This window comes from Akebia trifoliata, chromosome 10, assembly GCF_017979445.1.
Source record: "Akebia trifoliata isolate Shusen 1 chromosome 10, ASM1797944v1, whole genome shotgun sequence".
Taxonomy (NCBI): domain Eukaryota; kingdom Viridiplantae; phylum Streptophyta; class Magnoliopsida; order Ranunculales; family Lardizabalaceae; genus Akebia; species Akebia trifoliata.
In genome coordinates, this window is record NC_141384.1 from 29846679 (window position 1) to 29871123 (window position 24445).

Below are 24445 nucleotides of genomic sequence, written 5' to 3' on the forward strand. Positions count from 1 at the left end.
GTCTTAGGTTTTTTTTTTTAAATTAGTCATAAAAGAATAGGATGCATCATATTATGATGTATGAGATACATTGTATCATTATCAATGTATCTCATCATAAGAATAAAGTAGTGATGGAGAATAAAATATTTTTCAATATCTATTAAGTTATTTTATATTAATAATTATTATAGATAATTAGTATCTTTATGTTATAGGTTACTTTTTATATCTTGGTTGATGTAATTTTTATAAATATCCTAGTACGACTCATGTAATGATCATTCAAGAATTCTCAATAATAATAAAAATCAGATTTCTACATTATTTTTATTTCTTTGAAATTTCTTTTATTTTCTTGTATTTAATCATCAAAGAAGATAGAAAAAATCATTATTAAAATTTCAAAATGATAATTTTGAATTGAAAAACTCGACAATTTTTTGACAGTTATGTTCAGTAGATTCAGATTGAACTTGTTTTAGTAAATTCGGTAGGTATCTACTGAACATAACTTCCTACTAAATATTATAAAATCAATGCAATGGGTGTCTATCGAATAAAATTTTAAAATATTCGATAAAAATTAACCTTCAGTAGGATATTTATCGATTTGATTTTGTACTGTTCGGTAGGTACCTATCGAATAGAACTGTCAAAAAATCTTCGAGTTCTTTGATTCGAAATTGTCATTTGAATATTTTAATAGTGATTTTTCTATTTTCTCTGATTATTAAATATAAAAAAATACATAAATAAAAGATTTTGAAAGAAAAAAAATTATAAAATCTAATCTCTATTAATTCAATCTCTCACAAAATTTAAAAGGAGATGAATATGAAAAAAAAGATTGAGAGAGAGAGAGAGAAGAGCAAATGGTGGAGAAGAATAAGAGAATGGATAGAGAAGATGGTGAAATAATTGGAATTTTCATTCGGTAGATAAATAAATGAAGAAGAGGATGGATATATATAATATAATTTTGATGAGGGTATTAATGTAATTTTATTTTCTTATAAATTTAAGTGGCTGCGGAGAGATTATGATGGACGCCAGTAGCACGGCTCTTTAAATAAAGGAAAAAAAGTAAAAGAAAAATGCAAAAAAAATTCAAGATTCCATGAAAAGGTAGGTTGGCCGTTGGTGTCATCCTCTAAGATATCTTTCTTATACGTTCAACGTCAAAATATAATAGCCAATCCCAAGGAACATCAATATTCCATTTGATTAAGAGAAAATCTATTGGCATCTCAATTTTTACTTTTTACACCCAACTAATGTAAAGATTGGAGCACAAGAGTGTCATTGATGTAAATTTATTCTTTTTCATGGATTATTGTCAATAGTGGCTTGTACAATTATTATGAAAAAAGAGTGATGTGGAAAAGTTGATTTCTATTTTAAATGGTTAGTGTTGATTTTTAGTTGGGAAGCGATTAATAAATGAAGTGTTTGGGGTGTGATAAGTAAAAATTAGGATGCCAATAGAATTTCACCTAAGGGTTAAAAAAAAAAAAATCAAAAGAATATAAATGGTTAAGTAAAAAATTATGCTAAGTGCCTATGAGGAAAGTGGCACTCATCAAGAAAGTAGAGTCTTGAGTTATAAATAGCACATTCGGTGATGTTAAAGGCTCCCCCACGTATCAATAACGGCATTTCGAACAATTGAAAATTTATGATTTTTTATTATAAAGTTTTTTACTCTTATTAGGGCACCCCACGATTTTTTTTAACTTGATTCCAACTCTTCTTTATTTCTTTCTCGTCAGATTTGAATCAAAGAGATGGAGGTCTCTCTTGTTCAAAAAAATTTTGACCAACTTCGACAACATATTCTGATGACCACCTCATTCTCTTATCTTCATCCATCCCTCCCTCATCACTCTACACCCATCCATTTTATATGATCTACCATTTATTAGTTGAAAATCATAATCCAAGACAAAAAATGGAACAAAGTGTAAATGGAGTTGGAACTTCAAACCCTTCATCACAAAAGATGATGAATCCCATCTAACCACACTCTTGATGTATAGTGAGTCGAAAATGATGAAGAACGTCACGTTTTTGGAGGAACTCCGATAGTAATGATTGTTCTAACGACGGTGGTGGAGGGAAGTCAATCTATTCAAACTGAAAAAGAAGACATAATGCTTTCATCTACTGGGGTGCCCTAATCATAAAAATTGATTTGTTGGAGTGTTTTTTGTACATGGATTGCCCCAGTGAATAATTGGGGTGCCTTTAACATCACCCTAGCACATTTCCATCTTTATTTTATGTATCTCATAATGCAAGGAAAGATGTATGATATGATCATCTAATCATTGTATATTATATGCACGAACCACCACGCATGTGACAGTCTTTGGGATCCACTTCCTTGTCAATGTTTGGCCCAAACACTTTCTCATCATCATCGAAAAATTATATTTTGTTACTTTAATTTTATATGATGAATGTATACCAATCAAATTATAAAAATAAATTAATTAATGTAGTGGAGATGATGACATTGTGGATGATGGTTAGAAAAGATAAAATTAAAACAGAACATATTTGAGAAAATATAGGAATAATTTCATTACACAATAAAGAATAAAAGACAATATATTAAGATAATTTGGACATATTTAATCAAGATGTTTACCACTCCATTCAAAAGAAATATTAAAATTAAAAATCCTAAAAGGAGAGAAAGATCTAAGAGAATAACACACACACACACACACAGACACACTCTCTCTCTCTCGCTCGCTCTCTCTCTCTTTCTCAATAAACGATGATTTGATTTTAAATAAAGTGGAATGATAGAACAAAATTAGTTTGACCAATTCCAAATCTTTGGAATAAGGATTAGTTGTTCATGTGGCACGAACTTTCCCACGACTAGCTTTGTATCAAAAATCAGTTACGTTGATGATATCTAATCGTTCGATTTATGCATTTTTTATTAGGGTTTGCAATCTACGTATCATGCAATCAGTCAATAGAGTCCTTGATAATAATAAAAAATTAAAATGAATCAATAGTTACAAATCATCAATTAAGTTGATTTTTGGTATGTGAGAAGATATGTCGGTGCTTTCGATATAATGTGCCACATGGAATGCAAATAAAACTAAAAGTTGGATTGCAACAAAACTCCTAGAGCACAGGATCCTAACTCTTTATATATACATATATAAGAGAGATCATACCATATTTTATAAGTGGATCAGATGTAATATTCAAAGGGAAAGTTGTGTTTGGTAACCTCAAATAGTAAGTCCACCTAACAACTATTTTGGTAGAGAAAAATGTGAGGACTCAATTATTGTTTAAATGGAAATTCTAGTCCATTGATCTCATGATTGGCCCATGCCTTAGTGGACCAACTTACCAACAAATTAGCTTGAGTGATATTTTCTAGCCGTTGGATCGAATTGTTTTCATTTTGATTGGGTACATGGGTGAAAAAATTGGGTCCAAGAAACATACAAAACAAATTAAAGTTCAAATCAAGAGAAGATTACACCTCTAATGAAAGTGGAAATGGTGAGAAAACCTCAACACAAAAGTCCAACACTCTCTTTTGAGGTGGAAGAGACCGACTCTGTCACAATCTCTTCTTTATTTTTCAAACCATCAAGGCATATTATATTGAATTATGATAATTGGACTCCCCCTTTGACATACTCCCCCTATACTCTCTTGACGTGACATGTGCATAGAATCATAGATTTTTTTTTTTTTTTTTCTATGAGATACACAATTGCACATCCCCATAAATATGTACTATTATATATCCCGATGAAAATCTATGATTATATGCACATGCCATATCAGGAGAGTATGTCAGGGGGAGTTAGAAGATCACAACTCTATTATATTTGAATAATGATAACTTGATTCTCCCTCTTAAATACTCCCCCTCTACTCTCTTGATATGTGCAGTTGTGTATCCCGAGGAAAAATTATAGTTCTAGGCACATGCCATATTAGGTGAGTCGAGGCGTAGTAAAAAAATCACAACTCATTACATTATATTATGGTGATTGAGATATGCAATATAAGTATTAGTGTATCTTTTTTTTATTGATAATATTAGTGTATCTTATACAATAAGAAAGTTGTGATGAATAATATCTAAAATATTTTACATAAGATTAAATATTAATTAGTATTTTTTTTGATAAAAATATCAATTAATTATGTCTTTAGGATCTTTCTTTGTTGAATAATGATTTGCAATCGCTCCCCTCACAAAATCGTAAATCATTTGCCTCAGGATATGAAGAACTGTAAATATTTTTCTTGTGTATCTAGAGGCAAATGATCTACGATTTTGTGATGGGGGTGTATGTTAGAGGAACGGGGGGGTTTAGAGTATCACGACTCTTCTTCGTTTTGCATCATTAGCCAAGGGTGGAGCCAGGATTTTGCTCATGTGGGGGCAACCAAGAGTAGAAGAAATTTTGTCGGGACAACTAAGAGTGAAAAAAAAAATAGTTGTGAAGACAACTAAGAGTGAATTTTTTGTGTGGCGGCAACAGTGACAGATTTTTTTATCCATTGCTAAAATTTATTGCAATAGCTCACTAATTCATAGACTTTGAAAATTCTTGTGTGGGCAAGTGCCCCCACTGTAAATCCGCCCATCTTTAACAATCTGATACGGTGTCTCGTTCCTACTTCCTATAGATAGGAACAGTGTGTACATGGCACATTTTGATTGGATAACAAATACATTGGGCTAAGTGCATGGCTTCATTATCATTTTTTTATTACATACTTTTTTTCATATAAACTCACCTCGGTCCTGATCGTAAATTTAGGGTATTAATGGGGAGGGAGGCTTTTGCCCGATCTTCTAAGACTAATCCCAACACTAATTCTAATGGAAAAGAGTTAGCCTAACTAACTTTGAAATCTTACTAAGGGTATTTTGGGCCACCTGTATTTCCACATTGGCAATCCAACACCACAACCCTCTTAGATTTCTTGGAAAAACTTAGATTATAAAAAATCCAAAAAAAAGGTTCTTTTTTTTTTGGAATTGATCCAAGGTGTAAATGGCCAGCTACTGAACTCTCAAATTTAAAATTAAAATTCAACAATGAATTTTTTTTTTTTTTTTTTTTTGAAAGTACTAGAATTTTGTCCACTATAACCCGATGGCATCAGATCATGTTTTTAGATACCACAAGGTGATGTGATCAAGAAACTGTCCTACCTTAGTAAGGAAATTATTTTTTCAATTGGGCGTGACTTAAGGACCTTCACCTTCAATCTCTGTTCAACAATTTGTGTGTGTGTGTGTGTGTGTGTGTGTATGGGGAGGGGGGGAGGATTTAGCCTACCCCCTATTGACCTTTAAAAAGAAAAAATTGGTGATTTAACCAATGACGTTTTGATCGATATTAAAAATAATCCCTGTGTTTTTCAACTCACAACATACATCCAGTAGCCTCGATCTTCCCAAATTAATGAAAAATGAGTTAAGGGTCATCACCTTCAATTTTTATTCATTTTCAAGAAGCATAGTAACAAAGTTTGGATTCTGTAATTATTGGAAGAAGATTCAAGTTGGGAAGTATAAAAATGATGTTTTTGAGTCTCTTGCCAAAATCAATCATCTACAATTCCCTAAAAATTATTTCTTATTCTTGAGATTTTAATATCAAAGAAAATAAAATTTTGAAATATTAAACCTAATCCTAATTTTTTATTTACAAGTCTAAAATCTATGGTTTTACTAGGTATTTTCTTCAACTCTCATGGAGATTATTGACCAACCATGTTTGTTGCAACAAGCCTAACACTTTCATAAAAGGAAATCAAGATTATCAATCGATTATCATTAGTACTTAGCCCCCATTGACCAAAAACCCTGGTTCCACCATTGTCATTGGGTTAACCGTAATCTGATTACCAAATGTATTTGAAATCAGTTATTCAATTTTGGGTTTACCATCATGGGCCCCATTATTTTTTGGTACAAATTTGAATAGCCATCATAAGGATTACACATGTTTTTGGTTCAATTTTAGGTGTATGATTGCACATTTTTCATGGAATTTAATTATTTTTGAGCCCTATCTTTTAATAATACCCCTTCCATCAAACTAGTTTTTTGGAATCCACTTTATTATTTTTCATCTTTTACCTCTTCAATCTCAATTTTTTATAATAATACCCTTCCAACTTTATTTTTTCGTTTTTACCCTATTAACCCAAGAGATGATGCCCATGTCTTTAATTATTTGTAAACTATATATATATGATCAAGTAAAGATGATCTCTTTGGTTGGGGCATCATCCTCACCAAAAATCATCTCATTCCAAAACCTCTAAACCTAGTTTACATGTTCAACAATTGTGGATCGTCAATTATTTGTAAACCACTTCAGAATGAGGTTAGAAGTTTCAAAATGGGCGGTTTAGAAGTTAACAAAATATGTTGGATAAAACGTTGGATCTTGATCCCACCCATATATATATAAAAATAAAATCCAACCACCAAGATTTATATGTATCTTCATAACACACATCTCAAAATTGCTTATCTCAACCATTGGATTTTGTATCTAAACGATTGAGATTATGTATTTTTTTTTCCATGAGTTATGGGATCCTAACCCTATATTTTATATAATAAAACACAATTGTAGGGGTCATTTTGCTATAATTTTGGGGGATTCATTCTATTAATTTTATTATCATTCCTCTTCACCCCTTTCAATTTTATTGTCTTTCATCTTCTCCTCTATCTTTTTTCAATAATATCCCTCTAATTTTATTATTTTTCCTCTTTTACCCCTATTTAATAATACCCCTCTAACAATTTTCTCTTTTACCCCTTTAACCCACTTTATTGTCTTTCCTCATCTTTTCATTTCTTAATAATACCTTCAACTTTATGATTTTTGTTTTTTTACCCTCTTAACCTCAAGACTTTTATAATACCCTTTTCTTTATTATTTTATTTCATTTTTACCCCCCCCCCCCACACAAAAAAAAAAAAACCCTTAAAGAGGATGCATGTGCAAACTCTAGTATATAATAAAAGACAACGATAAGTCCCACCATGGATACAGTTATGATGGATAATCGTCCCATCAAAATGAGATTCACATTAATTACTTTATTGTCTTTTCTCTTCATCCCTTCAATTTTATTGTCTTCCCTTCCCTCTCTCCCCTCCCTGTCATTTCAGTAATAGTCCTCCAATTTTACTATCTTTCCTCTTTTACCCCATTTTTCAATTATACCCCTCCAACTTTATTATTCTTGCTTTTACACCCTTAACCCCAAAAAGGATTCATATGTCGTATGGGTAAAAAAGAAAAAATAGTAAAGTTGAAGGGGGTGAAGAGAAAAGGTAATTTCTAAACTAGAGTTTGCCCGGTAGACACAGTCATCTTCTTTTGGATTAAGGGGTATTATTGAAAAATGAGAGAAGAGAAACAAGAATAAAGTTGGATGGATTGAATACTATTAGAAAGAGGGAGGAGTAAAGGCAATAAAATTTGAAAGGGATGTTCTAGAAAGGGGAAAAAGGAAAATAATAAAACTTGAAATTGTTACTTGAGATTAATGACAAGATTAAATTTCAATCCCTATTTATGAGGAGTTTAAACATTGGGATAAGATTTGTAACCCTTGAGATATGTTGTTTATGGGTATAAATCAATAAACCATGAGAAAAGAGAGTGGGACTCACTATTGTGTTTTATTTATAGATATCCCGATTTGTGTTATCAAATTCTTTCTACTTCACACAATTTGCAATATGGTACATATCAAGCTTTTGGAATGCAATGAACCACATGCTAACCAATTTGCAAACCCAATCATTTAGATTCGCTCGGTTTTATCATTACACTCGATGAACCAAATAATGAAGAGGCAACATATCTTATTATGCATCTTCATATATATATATATATATATATAGGATTATATGAACCAATAGACCACTAAAACTCATTTTTTTCCTCATTGGATTTAAATTTTAAATTTCGGAGTGAAGTGGTGGCCCAAAAATGATTTTGTGGGGAATTTTTTTTTCGAACACAGTCTAGACTACAAAATCTAGAGGATTCGGGTGTTGGTTTTGACTTTTGACCTACATGACAATCCACATAGTGCAAATGAGAACCTTGATCGAGGTTCTACATGGTCCGATCCAGGAAATCTTTATTTGGCAATCTATTGTCTCGTATGGTTAGAAGTTTTGAAATTGACTGATATTTTACTAAGATGATCTCTATGGTAAGGAGATCATCCTCATAAAAAATCAGTCCATTCGGAAACTTTTACTCCTAACACATTGAAGAATCATTGACCGTTAATTTGTAAACAACTTTTGACGGAATTAGAAGTTTTGAAATGAGCTGAATTTTTGTGAGGATGATCTCCTTGCCATAGAAATTATCCTCACAAAATATCAGTCCATTCCAAAACTTATAACTGATATAAGACAAAGGGTTGTCAACTAGATTGTCAGATAAATGTCATTGGATCTTGAAAATTGAATGACATCCGAGCTATGTAAGAAAAGTTGTAGCAAGTAGTTGTCCCCCAATATGTTATTGGCTATGTTATTGTCCCCCAATATATAGCAAGTAGTGTATGTGTGTGTGTGGATTGGGTTATGTCAATTCAAGAAATGTGACTCAAGAAATAACATAAGATCTTGACTATGTAAACCCAAAATCCAATAGTTGACGACTATCCTCGAAATAAGCATCTTTGGGATATGATCTAGTAAAATCTCAATTGTTGGATGTTATTTTTCAATAATGGGGATCTTGTGTTATTTTTTTAATCATGTTTCTTGAGTTAATGAACCCAATCCTAACTTGCTCGACATCTTCTTTGGGATTAAAGGGGTGAAGGAGAAAAAATAATAAAGTTCGAAAGGTATTATTGAAAAAATGGGATAAAAGACGAAATACAATAAATAAGAGAGATATTATTGAAAAATGAGAGAGAGAAAAGACAATAAAGTTGAAGAGGAAATGCAATAAAGTGGGGGTAGTGTTGACCCCACTCCTTTGTCTCTACATTTATACCACAACTTTATTGTCTTTTTTCTTCTGTCCTATTTCCAAAAAACACCCTTATAATTTTCTATATTACTTTTCTTCTTTGCCCCTATCCCAATAATACCCTTCCAAATTTATTATTTTTTCTCTTTCACCCCTTAAACAACAAAAAAGATGCCGGACAGCAAGTACGGGCACAGTCGGGCAAACTCTAGTGTATATATATTATAATATATTATTTTCAAAGCCATCTTCAAACATTTGTACTTGTAACTTGCATGATTTATGCATATGCACAAGCAAACCTAGCAAGAAAATCTAAGTGAATCAAGAAATGAATTATCTTTGTCTAATCTTACAAATTGGGTACATTCTAGAGTGGTGGGCCACGAATTGCAAATTATGTTCCCATTTAAAACTGAGTTTCTTGAGGTACCCCACTCGATTTTGGTAAAAATTAGAGATAACCCGCATTTTGAACTTGACAAAATACCCCCATTGAGTTCGTACTTTAAAATTTCGATCTCATCAAGATATCCATTATAAATCACTCATCACATTGACTCGTTCAAGATCTAATCATCCCGGAGGATTATTTGAAAATTAGGCCATGTGGAGCAAAATAAAGGTTTTGATGCACCTCTTCAAACTAGGGTTTTAATGATCCTCAATTTCCTCTAAGAATTAGGGGGTCTCCCATCAAATCTTAAATTCCACAATCCCATTTCTTGTAGGAATTGGGGCTTTCAATTTTTTTCTTTTTACAAGTATAATTTTATTTCATATACAAGATGATTAGGTAACCCCTTGTATTCGCAACTAGAAACAACAAAAGCATGAGCAAAACAAAGGAAAGTAAAAAAAAAAAAAAAAAAAAAAACAAGCTAACTAAAACTATCCTAGGGTATCGAATAACATCAGAAAACAAAATCCTCAAAATACACCTCTTCGAGTAAGAGAATTCTCGACTAGTTAAGAGAACTTGGGTGTACACTCCACAATTTTAGAACTTAGTCGAGTTGACTCAAACTTCAACCAAGTCCACTTGATTGGATTTCAAAGTTACTCGGTCACAAAACTCGTTGAAACTAACTTGCCAAATCAACTCGAAAAAATATACGAGACAGGGCGAAAATAAATGCATTGAGTCGATCAGAAACTCTACTTTCTGAACCTTTGATTTTTCTCTCAAAAATCCATCATCTTCAAACTCTTTAACCTATTCAACCTTATCTTTAATCTATCAACTTGAACGTCTTGAAGAAAACCCTTGATTTTTCTACTCGAAAACTCATTATCTTCACACTCTTACACCTATTTAACTACCCAAAAACCCATCTTCAACCTCTTAAATCTTTTTAACCTCATCTTTTCCATAAGCTTCAACCACTTGAAACCCTTTGTTACCCAAAAACCTATCATCTTCTTTCCCCGATGCCCCATCTTGTTCATGAGATGCAAAGGTTGAATGAGATAGATCTTAAGCTTGACGGTGGCTAGTTGACAACTCACAAGTTTTCGACTTGACTTGACTCAATGGACTTTTGATCCAAGTCAAGTATTTGAGTTTTAAAACTATAGTACACCCATATACCCTAGTGATTCCCCTTAATCCCCACTACTTTCCTCCATTTTCTGTGTGTTCTATTTTTGATCTTTCTATTTGTATCCCGACAAATCCTTTTGCAATTGTAATTGATAGGACTACAACCTGGCGGGTTAGAGGTAAATCCAAGCTCAACCCAAGTGGTAGAACCCTCTAGGGGTGCAACTTGGTTTGGTTCAAACCGAGAACCGAACCAAACCGATAGCTTTGGGGTGGTTTGGTTTGGTTTGGAACAAGTTGCGGTTCGATTCTGGGTTATGAAAATGGAAAACCAATCAAGTTTGTATAAAACCGAACCAAACCGAGAACCTAATCCCTATGCAATAAATAAATATATATGTATATAATAATTATTATGAATTATTTTAAGAGTTAATACATAGATTAGTGATCTTTTATGGATAAACTAATGATTTTTTATGCATAGATTTGTGATTTATTATATGAAATTTTATGTTTATTTTTTTATTAAAAAATATTACTTAAATTTATAAAATATTTGCAATCCGTGAAATCGAACCGAACCAAACCAACTTTAATTTGGTTTGGGTTAGTTTGGTTCCAATGGAATTTGGTTTGGTTCTGATTATTATTTAGTGGAACCGACCAATGTCAGTTCGGTTCCAATTTGACCTCAAACCAAACCGAACCGAACCAAGTTGCACCCCTAGAACCCTCAACCCGAGCTCAACTCAAACAGACCATCAGACCTAAGCTCACTAACCCAAGCTCAACCCAAGCTTGATCTTCTAAAATTGGGTTGAGCTCAGGTTAGCCCGAACTAGGTACTTTTGGGCAGGTTGGCTAGTTGAATATCAATAATAAATTGTATACTTTAAAAATAAAAATAAAAACCACTAGTAAATAGAATCACATACAACCACCAAATCCATCATTGCGAGAATATTTAGACAAATCATATTTAATCAAAGCCCACATTAATAATATTCAATTGTTCACAAGCCATAATAAGATGAAATCACAAAGTTAAACAAAATAATTATATAATTACTATAAATTATAAGTATATTAGTATATAGGCATCGATTCGGGTTGAGTAGGGTTGCTTGATCCCTCAACCCGAATTGAGGTCAGGTCGAGATATTCCAACTCAGGCTCAACTCATTTTCTACATAACTCAGCCTAAGCTCCCCATCAATCAGGTTGAGCCCGGGTTGAACCCACCTAGGTTGCAGCCCTAGTAATTGAACCTTGGAGATGATAGGATCAAAAAATGAGCAAACATTCTACTTATGTTTTTAAGCAAGCAAAGCTATTGGCCTAGTTTATGATTTATAATAATAAAAAAATATTATTTAAATCGATTTGGAAGAAGAAAAAAAAATCATGCGTAAAACCCATGATTGAGTCTGATCTTCCATGAGAGACTAGGAAAAATGACAGAAATACCCTCATCTACTGTGCTTAACCCCTCACAGAGAGAGTGATGATTCTAACTTTGGGAGTCAATGCAAAAAATAGAACATGGAAAAGAGATGATTGCAAAACAAAAATTATAGAGATGTGTTGAAATCCAAAGATTTTAAGATAAATAGAACCAAGACTAAGTATGTGAAGTGCAAATTTAATATTGACACCCAAGAAAAGGAATTTTTAGTAAAATTGATGGTCTAAAAATACCCTGAAACAACCATTTTCATTATCTTAGGTCTATTATACACGAGCATGGAGAAATTATAAAAGAGGATGCCTATAGAATCAGAGCTGGATAGTTAAAGTGGAGTTAAGTTTTTGGAGCGCTATGTGTCCAATGTCATAACAATCACATTAATTACCAAGTATGCTTTATGGCAACTAAATGTTGGACGGTTAGGAAGCATCGCATTAATCACCGAGCATAGCATAGTTGAAGGACGGATGAGTGTAAAGAGTGATAATGCATTCGAGATAATGTAAGAGTAGCACACATAGGCGATAAAAAAATAATAATAATAATAATAATGCTGAAGAGACCTCAAGATTGAATCTCACATCACACACCCTGACATTAAAGTGTATGGGAACCATAGATGCTTTTCCTCAAGATACGAGTGAAAAAAAATCTATGGTTCCTATTCACTTTCACGTCAAGATATGAGGTCCAATCTTGAGGTCACTTCAGCACAACTCTAAAAAAAATAAAGGGGGTAGGGGGTCGAATGATGTGATTTGAGCATGTTCAAAGAAAGCCAGTTATAGCCCTATAGATAGAAGGAATATGCAACGTGAAGGTGCTAACGAGAGAAAAACCCAAAAAAACATGGATTGAGATAGTGAAATTAGATATGAACAAACTTTCAATAATAAATGTGGCTTTGGAGAAAAAATGAATAGAGGAATATGATTCATTTAATCACCCCCAAAATGATAAGCCTAAGGCTTTGATGATAATGAAGTCTCTCATGGAAGACCAACATCAAGGGATATTTCACCAAAACCCATCTGGATACCACAATAATTTTTTAAAAGATCTCATCTATATAATGAAACAAACAAAAATCTAGAGGAGAAATAGGTTATCTAACCAATAATTGCTGAAATGGTGACCCAGAGATCTCAGACATGCTAGGAAGCTAATATTTATCTGAGAATCTCTCCAAATGTTCGACTCCCAAAATGAAGAACCTCAATCAAACCAATTTCGTTGATAAACTTTTTGAAATACTAACCTGTAAGAATGGTCAAGTATATATATATATATATAGGGCGGTGTTTGGAGGCCCTAAAGAGAGCCAAACATTTTTTAATATATGGGTTAGAAGTTTCAGAATGAGTTACAAATAAATGACGGTCCACGACAGTAGGGAAGTTTTTCTAAGCTTCCAAACAGATTTACGAGGGTCCATTATCACACAGCATGGTAGACTGGTGTCATTGTTATAACTGATACATCGTTCATGTTACTGACAAGGTCAAAAAATATGATACTTGAATTTAAAAACATTATAACAGCCATTATTCTCAAACACCATTAAAAAACCACAATCTTTAGATTTTACTGTAATTTTCTAACCATTATGCTAAAATAACATTTTCAAACACACATCGAAGGCTGTTAGAGTGTTGCCATCATAATGGCATTTTACACATGTTTTTTTAAAAGCATAAATAAAATACAAATAAAACACATTACACAAAGTAAGATAAAATAACATTTTATAACTAATGTTCATTTCCTCTCATCTTTAAGTTTTAGAAAGAAAAAAAAAAAAAAGAATTATAGTACCAAAATTATACAAGAGAAAACTAATTGCCTAAAATTAACAACCAATATAAAATTGCATCACTTAATAATAGCCTAAAAAAAAAAACCATATATGTATTCCAATCTTTTGTTTAAACCACCCCCCCCCCCCCCCCCCGCCAAAAAGAAAAAAAAAAAAGAAGTAATAATGGCTGAGACAACAACACTTTCTTAGACTATGTTCAAAGAAATTCACAAGTGCCCTGTGCGAATGTGAGATTTCATGGATAATAGGGCCTCTGGTTAGGGTTAGCCAACCACTTCCTTTCCTCGAAAAGAAAATACGAAAAAGAAATGCAAGCTAAGAGTACCTGTATCTGTTGTGGTTGATAAGTATACCTTCGAAACCGATATCACAAGAACCAAAAAATATCTAACCCGCACCTAAGCTCAAAATTTTCAGCATATTTCGCCAGTGTTGTTAAGCACACCACCCACTTGGATTAGCTGCCTCAACCACCATGGCTGCTATGAATTGTCTCTGCAAAATTATACCTTCATTGTGATGATTTTAACCCATAAAAGGTTCATTATAGTACTCTACAAAGGAGAAAAAACACACATTATCTCCATCAAAAATTTCGGTATGATAGTCATGTAAAACCTCTGAGAAGTATCTCGGAACTCAATCTGCATGTGTGCTAATCCAAATCGATGCACTGATTATTCTGAGCACAGAATACGGGCCCAGAGCCCGAAACCATAACCGCTTCCTGCCCAAAACCATTACTAACCGACCCAAACTCCGATTCATCATCATCACTATCAATGTTGTTTGGGATTACTCGATTCTGGTAACTTCGGCGTTGTAGAACAAACACATTGAAGTAATAGCAAACTAAGCTTTTTCGGTCTTTGGTAGGAAAGCATCTGAATGCTTGGTCCCAGAAACTCTTGCCTAGAGATGGAGGGTTTAACCTCACTATAGACTTGAACCTCTTTTCTTCGGCGTCTGTCCATGAAAGTGAAACTTCCTCACCCATACGATGGAATCTCCAATTATAGAAAGCTAATCCCAACTCAAGCTTAAGCTTCAACCTTGATTCGGCGATATGAAATCTAATGCACTCGACAGAACCTACGAGTCGGCAGCCACATGAATCTGGTCTACCTTTTCCAATAGAATCACTTTCAATAAGCGAGTTGCAGTCTCCCGTTATCGGAGGCCAGTGCTGAGTCCCCAACCATTTGGAGTCACTCTCAAAAGCCATGCCAGTCCACTCCGGTACCTCAGCTTGAAAGAGTGAGCCTATTGGGACCCGCTTTCGGAACTGGTCATCATCAAATGGATCAACTTCCGTATTTTCAACTAAGGAGTCAGCAATCACGAGAGACTGATTGTTTTCCGTTTCCGCTATCAGAGGTGGAGGAGTCAAACTCACATCCATGTCAGATGACACGGAATAAGAATGCAAGTGAGAACCTGTTTGGGAGAAAAGTCTTGAACTGCATCTTAATATCTCCATAGATTGGTTATCAACACCAGTTTCATCCTCGTATATGGAAGGATGGATCTTCTGTTTTTTCTGCAAAATCAAGCGTTCATCTGCATTAGAAAAGTGTACCCATCTGAAAGATTTTTTATATTTCTTGATGAAGATTAAGAGAAGGGCTGTTGTATCTCATGTAAGATCAGAACTTCAATATGAAAGAATGAGATTACAACATGATTTGACATTGTCAAGGTTATAACATCATAACCTTTGTCAGACAACATTAGTGAGATAATGCCAAAATCCAAACTTAGGATCCCCAATCAGGCTGAGTTTTATGGACAAAACATGCATAAGGCTAGTGGACCCAGATGTGCGCCACGTTGCAGCGAACCACATCATGAATCACGAAGCTTTCTGTGTGTCACACAAACGGAAACACATATGGCCTAGGATATCCTGATATGGATTATAGGACACACCTATGTTGGGTCCACATGTCTTTAAGGTTAAGATAAACTTCATTAGCAAAGATAATTATAGTGAAAAAAATGAAATAAGTAGAGTTCAGAAAAACAGGAAGGTTAACAATGAAATGGTAAAATGACCATTAATAAGTTTTATGTTAGAGAGATTCTAATGCCACACCGACTTTTGCTAATAGCACCCCAATTCATATGAAATTACCGAAGAATTATCACATCTACTGGTGCTCGTAGCAAAAGTTGGTGTGACAATAGAAGCACTCTTATTTTAACTTCAAACGTGAGCCTTCAGCTATGATGTTTGACTCTTGTTGAAGCAGGGAAATGGCACTTTATGAAGATCAAAAGAGAGAAATGAGACATTTTGTGGAAAAGGAAGATTTAGTCAGCATGAACTAAGTGAGAGAATCGGAAAATTCACCATCATAAGAGAATCAATAATTGTACATATCAGGGCTCACGCTCATAATAGCTCAATTGGTTGATGTAGTGCATGGCATGAGGTTGGGGGATTGATCCCACTTACCCACCAAAAACTAAAAAGTAAATAAATAATACAACGATAATAGAACATTTCCCTATATTATTTGGATTTCTTGAGTGTAGAGAAACCTTGATGCCTTTGCATAAGTCTAGCATATAGTTACCCCATTCCCTAAAACCCTAACGAATTGCAAACTGAACTAATAAAGAAAAAAGGATAATTTGGCAATTTCCCCTGGTGTTCATAAAAAGATGTGGTGAATTATGAACTACACGTATCAAACAAAACTGCCAACCAGGGAAGTACGGTCTGGCTACCTTATATATTGAATTAAAATTATAGTGCCCACTTCACCTCTATTTCTTTTCCTTATCTGGCTCACTGAATTTTTTCGTTGGGTTTTGGCAAACCAAATAGATACAACACTAGAAAGACTAATTAAACAGTGTAAAAGTAGAAAACAAGACCCAAAAAATTATTTCTTCATCAATTAACAAGGGAAATTAAGCAATAAGAAGGACGGGATAGTGAAATCTCACTACTTTAACCCAATGTTTTCAAACTGGGAGCCACACCTTGAGGCTTGTTTTGGGTCCCAATACAAAAAACACTCTACTTAAAATAGCATAACACCACTCTTAACATTAGAAGAAGAAGCATAGAGAGAGAGAGAGAGAGAGTCAAGAAACGGAAAAATAGTGCAAAGAAGAATAAGGAGCCAAAGATTGCTAGAGTTGCAAATCAACTAGAGCTTTTAGAGATAATGGCCAAAAGGAACATATATAATTAAGAACCTTATAAGCAAATTAGATGTTATAAAAGTAACAACTACGTAATTATAAGGACTAATATGTAATGATATTACAGAAACTAAGAGAAAAAAATATAAAATATCTCCATAAGGTGCACATCTTAGTCAAAAGAGATAAAGAAGACATGCACCTCCCCTAAGGTGCAAGCCCTTTCAATGCCTCTTAGAGTAAAGTGTGAAAAATTTCTGAGAAAAGGGAGTCTATGTGTTTTGTGAGAGCCTATACCTGAGGAGAGCCCCAGGGCATAAGCCTCCAATGCCTTAGGAAACATTCTATATGATATTCAACTCATGTGCATATGAAGAAAATTTTAATATATTTCCCTCGTTCTTTTTTCTCATACTTACTTTAAAAAAAATGACTTGTAAATAACTAGAAGGTGGCATGTGCAAACGCACATGAATTAAAAGGGGTTATTTGTAATTTAAAATATTGATTAAAGGGTTTTTGTAGACTAAGCAAAGTGATTCGAGGGGTCATGGATTGCAATTTTCTGGGTTTTTGACTAAAATGACCCTGGTTATATTAAATTTAAATATAAAAATGGGGGCCATTATGACCACTCAAATTTTGGTGTCGAACCACTTCTACTCCGCCTTCTCTAATTATAATAGTTAAGAAATGACAACGAAAATTCCTTTCCCCTATATGAAATAGCTAACCGCTCCATAATTACTTCAAAATTTCTCTTTCTTATTGAATTTATCCTTTTTCTTGTTTTTATCTTTCAATGTTGATTTAAGAAAGGCATGACCATGAATCACACTGTAGGCCATTAAAATGCATCTCCGTTGGCTTCAATGCCTAAAAACATTGGTTAGTTAGTAGGTTTAATGTTCATTTCATACGTCTAGTTAGGAAAAACACCACCCCTAGAAGTGTGAATAAGCTCCAAATCAACCATCAAGCAATCTCTACATCATGGATACTTGACATCTACAATTGAAGTTGGCTATCCTAATAATCATCCCGTCCCAAGGGTTGTCGTTATAGAAGTTACCATAGATATAAAAAACATAAACCATGGACCTCCCCTTGAATGAGCAATTAATCCAAACAACCACCAGCTGTTCTAACACAAGTTACTTCCTATTTTTAAATAGATGATAAATTTTTTTATTTCTTCGAAGCAAACTTTGCATACGGGAAGGGATGAGGAAGAAAAAAAAAAAAAGGAAACCCAAACATTACCTGCAAGAGAGAACTTTCAACACTCAAATAACCATCACGCCTTTGAAGCAGCGCATTTCTAGCTAATAAAGCCAAATCCCGAAACTCCTGGCCGTCATTCGCCTTGTGTTTAGATGTTTCCACAAAATTCCGAATGGTAGAATCACCGGGATTCTTAGCAATCTCGGTCACCCAATACAGCATTCCTGATAAAGTCTCGCGTTTTCTCTTAAGAGAATACATTTCTTGATTAACTACACTTGGGTCCAATATAATAACATCATTGTCATCATCGATACGTTTCTTGCCACCAATAACACTTTCATCATCATCGACACATTTCTTCCCACCACCACCAGAATCTGTCAAACTTCTAACCTCATTTGAATCCGAATCCAACTGATTTGGCATCTCACATACACAACCCTTAAACTCAGTCTCTAACTCAACTGGTAACAAAGCCAAATCCCCACCACAATTAGATAAATCTAAATTACTCCCTAAGCTCTTTTCCCCTAAAATTCTTCGTACCCATCGATCCAATGTATCCAAATACTTGATGTAAAACAATTTTACAGATGATACACTTCCAGTACCCAATCCAGATTCTTCCGCCACCGAATCCCACAACCCATACTTCGACACCGAATCGTACCCACCCTTACCCCTCACAACCCAGAACAGTTTGAACAAATCGACCGATCGCCCATCGCCAAGCATTGCGGGTAGAGGTCGAATATCTTCTCCAATGGAGATCTCTTTAAGAAAAACTGAGAGAATCTGATCAAACAAGCTTCTTAGCTTGTTGTCTTTAGTACCATCGCCAACTTTCAGAGAAGAGGCGTCAAGATCTAAGCAAAACCCATTGTTCTGTAGATTTCGAAGAATCTCAAAGTAATCTAAAGCAGACCCATCTGTTAAAATCGACCATCCTGCCATGGGTTCAATTTCAAACCCTTCGATTTTTTATTTTTTATTTTTGGCTTTTTTTTAAATCTTTCGATTTCAGATGATGAAAAGAGATTAAAAGGAGAAATGGGTACGAGACTACCAGTTTGATCTTGTGTGCTAGATCAGATTTTGGCGGGAACCCATTGATCTTTCATTCTTAGATTCTCTCTATATTCGTCCCGCGCTTTCTTCTCCCTCTCTATCTCTCTTTCTTTCTCTCTCTCTCTCCAACCTTTCGAAATTGCAAAAACGGCAAAAGAAATAGAGATTAGAAAGAGGGTTTTGGTTTATAATTTCGAACAGATACAGACCCTCTCTTCAAAATCTAAAATTGTTTTTTTTTGTTACGAGAAGAGATGCAAAGGGAGACGTACCAGTACCTAAGAGGGTGGCCTACCTTGAAGGATGATATAAGAACAGCTTTGGATGAGTGGATTTAGGTTTTTTTTCCTGAAAGGAAATGTTACATCCTAATTTATACCAGGAATCATATTTAACCCATCAAATCTAACCCTAGTTCAATTATATATGGATTTTGGTGGCCAGTTAATTATAAGCTGTCCAAACCTATTTTTGGCTTCTGGCTTTTTTCGAGAATCCGAACAAAGTAAAAATATGCAAGTTTCTCCGACAAAAATTTCTCGAATTTATAAAATTAATTATTATAATAAATCCGATTTGTTTTCATGTTAACTCTTGTTGTTCAAGGGGTATTTTGGTCAATCAAACACAAAATTAATGATTATAATAAATCCAAATTTTTTCATGTTAACTCTTGTTGTTCGAGAGGTATTTTGGTCAGTAGAACATAATTTAGAAACACATAAGCTACTTTTCATGTTTCACAACTTTTGAAAGTACTTTTACATTTTAAAAAGTGTTTCTTGAAAAAAAAAAATTTGCTCATAGAAAAGTCAATTTAGAATTTTACAAAATCCCGGATCAACCAATCACATGACCCTACGTGCATTAAGGGCATCTCCAATTTACCAAACTATCCTTGTTTGGTTTCATATGATTAGTCATCTGAGATTCTGTGAAATCCTAGATTAATTTTGTTGTGAGCAAAATATCTCTCTTTCATTGCCATAAAACAATCAATGTATTAATCAAAATATTTATAGATGTGATTCATAGAGAAGTTATACCATAAAAGCATTTTTCTTGAAAACAACATTGCTCCAAACGAGCTGACAAAGTGGAATTTGGATGGGAATAACCTAAGCTCAATGACTAAACCCAACTTTTAAATAGGATTCTACAAGAATTCGCATCCCTTGGGTTGGACTTGTTCTGAGATCTTAGAACTCAATCAAAAGATGAATCGTGTTCAAGTTGGAATACAACAATTGGATCTCGTCATAAGCCTATCTCTTGTATGTATTATGAATTAAATTGTTTGTATTCTCTAATGGGTGTTTTTACTTATAAGGTCTATGTAGTTGTAATGTTTGAATGCTCTACCATACAATGGTTATCATCTTTATAAAAATTCACTCGGATTATTAGTAACTTTTGAGAAATTCACTCGGAATTGAAAAATCAGGATTGCTCTAAATATTGTAAAATTCGAATGAACTTTTTGTATAAATGGTAGTATTAGAATTGATTGATTTTCAGTAACAACGATTATTATGATGAGGATATCTCACCAAAAGATTGGTTTGTCCATCTACGATTGAGAGTGACATTATATAACTTAGTCAATATTTTCTCCCTATTTGTACTTCAACTTATTGAGACATGTGGGTATCATGTTTGACTACCCAAACCACATGGGAGTTTGTTCATGTTGAGAAGAATGCTGAAACATAAAATTAGACCATTATGTTATTTTTAATCAAAGTGGGCGATTTGGAGTACAACAATTCATGGAGTATATAGTTGGATCCATTTCAAATATGACATTTAAAATTTCGATAAAAGGTTGAAAAAATGGTTAATGGAAAAAATCTGTACTAGAATAGTTTGTACAATTCAGATTCACATTTGTTAATCATTTTTTTAAAAATTAGATTGATACATAAAACGGATTATAAAGGCATTTTTTTAAAGTAAAAGTGTTCGTAAAACTATTCAAAAACTCGTAATCATGTACTAAACAAGTCAAAAAACAAAATAAAAAGAAACAAATTGAAACATCAACTTCATATTGAATACAAGAACATTATAAACTACACCTGTCGAACATAGAACATGATTGCAATTGTTTAAAAATTGATCTCAAATTAACAATTCCTAAAGTTTCCCTCCAAAAAGGGAGAGATTTTGAGTTCAACCCCACCCCACCGGGATATATCCCAACTTACCTAGCATGTGTGGTTTGTGAGGTATATTATGTACCCAAGGGATTGGGGCAAGATACGATGCTCTAAGATGTTAGTTGCCTCCCCCTGCTAGTAGGGCCTATGGGTCTGGAATTCTCATCATAAAAAAACAACAACAATAATTCCTCAACCACCATTTATTTCAACACTATCAATTCATAAGTAGATCAACCGAATGAATGGATCATGGGACTTGACCATATGAGTTGGAATACTTTATTGACTGGTTGAGATGCATAAAACATTAAAACTATTGTCCAATGATGACGGAAGGTGGATGGCTATAAGTAATACTATATTTGAGGTAAAAAAGAAAAAAGTTACAAACATGTTGATGATAGATGGACAACATGAGACGTGGATGTCAATTAGACTGTTAGAGATTAAGGATTTATGAAAGTCATAACAACATGGATAATTTTACGAATTATTCGTTTCATTGGGTACATGAGTTATTTGTTTGCATTTTGTTGAATTATTCATTTTCATATTTATTCATATGATACACAAATTATTCCTAAATAAAGAACCATAGATCAATTCCCTCGAGATACATAAGAAAAAGATTTATGATTTTGTGTATCCTAAAGTAGTTGATCTACGATTCTGAGATGGGGTGTAGGGGGCATGTGTCAGAAGGGGAGGAGGGACATTAGAAAATATCAAACAAGCCAACTTGGACTCTAAACAAGTCAATATGATGGATGATTCACGTTGAACAGCTCATCCAATTGTCTTTGAGATTAAGTTGAATCGTATGAGTCATCAAGTTAGAAAACTCCATTCATTTAATGTGACAAAAAAAATGAATATGGTCTTGTTAACGTGTGCCCTTGAGGCACATGTTAAAGTGCAATAAATATGAGTTGGAAATTGGATTTTGTACCAAAAATGACCTTAAAAAAATAGTTTTCAATTAAATACCCTCATATTCCAATTTTCAAAGTGTATTTATTGCACTTTAACGTTTACCCTTAGGGCACACATTAACAAAATCCAATTTGTATTTGAATTGTATGGATCTCTTTCAAGTGGGTGTACAAATAAAACTTAGGATGGAGTAATAAGTACATAATCACTCGTATAAGTGCACAAGGGGTTTTGAATAAAAATTTGATGTGAAATTTGTAGTCATCGTAGCTCTACCAAGTGGTGATATTTCTAAAATACATTTCACTCATTCAGTAAAAACTAGAAGTACACAAAGGATTTAACAAGAAAAATTCTTAGAATGAAGCCCGAATCTCTATGATCCTTTGAAGAAAATAACTAATGTCCAAAAGAAGAATATATCACAGAAAATGTATTTCTCTTGTGTTGTCTTTATATGTCTTATCGTCATCATATGTTTCAACTCTTTTCAGATCCTTCATTTATAGATCTTGATACATTCTTTGAAGAAATCATTCATGTTTATTCCTACAACGAACAATTTAGATGAATAGTTTCATCACAACAATCATGTAAGATCAATAAGTCAATGAATGATGAGATTACAATAAAAAGAAAAAATGTTCATCGACTCCTCACAATGATGTGGATATACAAGTGTACTTTAAAAGTATCCAAGTGCACTACCGACACATCTACAAGCAAGAATATGACTGCAACAACTTCACACCTTAGCACATGTTTAGTCCCTTTATTGAATAATTAAGAATAAGAAGAGACTATCTATTAGCTAGAGAAACTCTTTTCACTTTCAATATGAAGCAAAGGGAAAAGAAATTAGCAACTTAAACTTGAATCTTTAGTAAGTTTTATTAGAAAAATATTGAATTGGAAAAGTGAAAGATTGTGGGTTCAAGTCTCAATCAAAATAATTATAAAAACCTACAAGATCAACACAATTCCTTAGAAAGTCAATGTTATGCAAATAATCTAGCATATAGTTAATTACCCTTACAACAATGTATCATCTCAACCAAAAACTTGTTCATTTTAATATTATACTAACTACAGAAAAAATTTAATGATCTTTTTCAGGTCAACTTTTCACAAGGTTAATAATATAGTGAATATGGATATCATATCCGATAATCCAATCATACATTTAGTTCTCCCCATCGTAATGAATACTTTATTAGCCATATGAAAAGCTCGCTCATTGAAATAACTCAAAATTTCACCTCTAAATTAATTTTCAATCATTGAAATATCATTCTCACTATACTAACTTTCATCACCATGACGATTGTCTTTGTACTTCGTTTATAAAACATTTATAAATGAAATATAATTTATAGTTCTAATTTCATCTAAAATGATGTATTTTCTCCCCCTCCATCATTCTATGAAAAGATCATCCTTCTTACATTATAGAAGTACATTGAATGATTTAAAATGAGATAGAGGATAGACCAGACTCAACTCAAGTGGCAAATCCCTCAACCCTAGCTCAACTAAATCGGAGCATTGAGGCTGAGCTCATTAACCTAGGCTCAATTAGAGCTTCAGCTTCTAAACTCAAGTTGAGTTCGGGTTAGCCCGAACTAGGTAGGTTTGGGCGGGTTGGATCGTTCAACAAGCTTAGTTTTATTTTGATCAGTAAAGAAATTTTATATATTAAACAAGAAATACAACATCACCAACACACAAAACAACAAATAGAAAGAAAAACTGTTTTAAATGGAGATTTTTTTTTTCCTTACAATAATTATATATAGCAAAAAATACTTTAAAATAAATAAAAATATATAACTAATATAAAATATTTACATATAATTCTATTGCCTCGACTTGAACTAGGTTGTTTGAGCCTTCAACCCGAATTAAGGTTCGGTTGAGTTATTCTACCTAAGCTCAACTCGTGTTATACATAACTCAACCCAAACTCGCCCATCAATCAGGTTGGGCTTGGGCCAACCTGCCCAAGTTGCAATCTTAACCTAAAATACACCAAATGAATGTTGGTATATG

At 33.4% G+C, this 24445-nt stretch overlaps 1 protein-coding gene across 3 annotated transcripts; it reads right to left on the reverse strand.

Annotated features, from left to right (window-relative positions):
- Positions 1–9944: 9944 nt before the first annotated feature.
- Positions 9945–19671, reverse strand: LOC147393733 (AT-rich interactive domain-containing protein 2-like). Of its 3 annotated transcripts, none has more exons than XR_015182102.1 (3): positions 18270–19669; positions 14427–15390; positions 9945–14345 (listed from the first exon to the last, which is right to left on the reverse strand). XR_015182102.1 is itself a non-coding variant. In XM_086455877.1 (3 exons), exons 1-2 carry the CDS (start codon positions 19185–19187, stop codon positions 14506–14508), a joined length of 1803 nt encoding a protein of 600 aa, XP_086312003.1. In that variant the 5' UTR covers positions 19188–19671; the 3' UTR covers positions 9945–14345; positions 14469–14505. The 3 variants fall into 3 exon arrangements, 2 of the variants coding, with proteins under 2 accessions (XP_086312003.1, XP_086312002.1); XM_086455877.1 differs by having other exon boundaries at positions 14469–15390; positions 18270–19671; XM_086455876.1 differs by having other exon boundaries at positions 9945–15390; positions 18270–19431; positions 19574–19594.
- Between the last annotated feature and the right edge of the window lie 4774 nt (positions 19672–24445).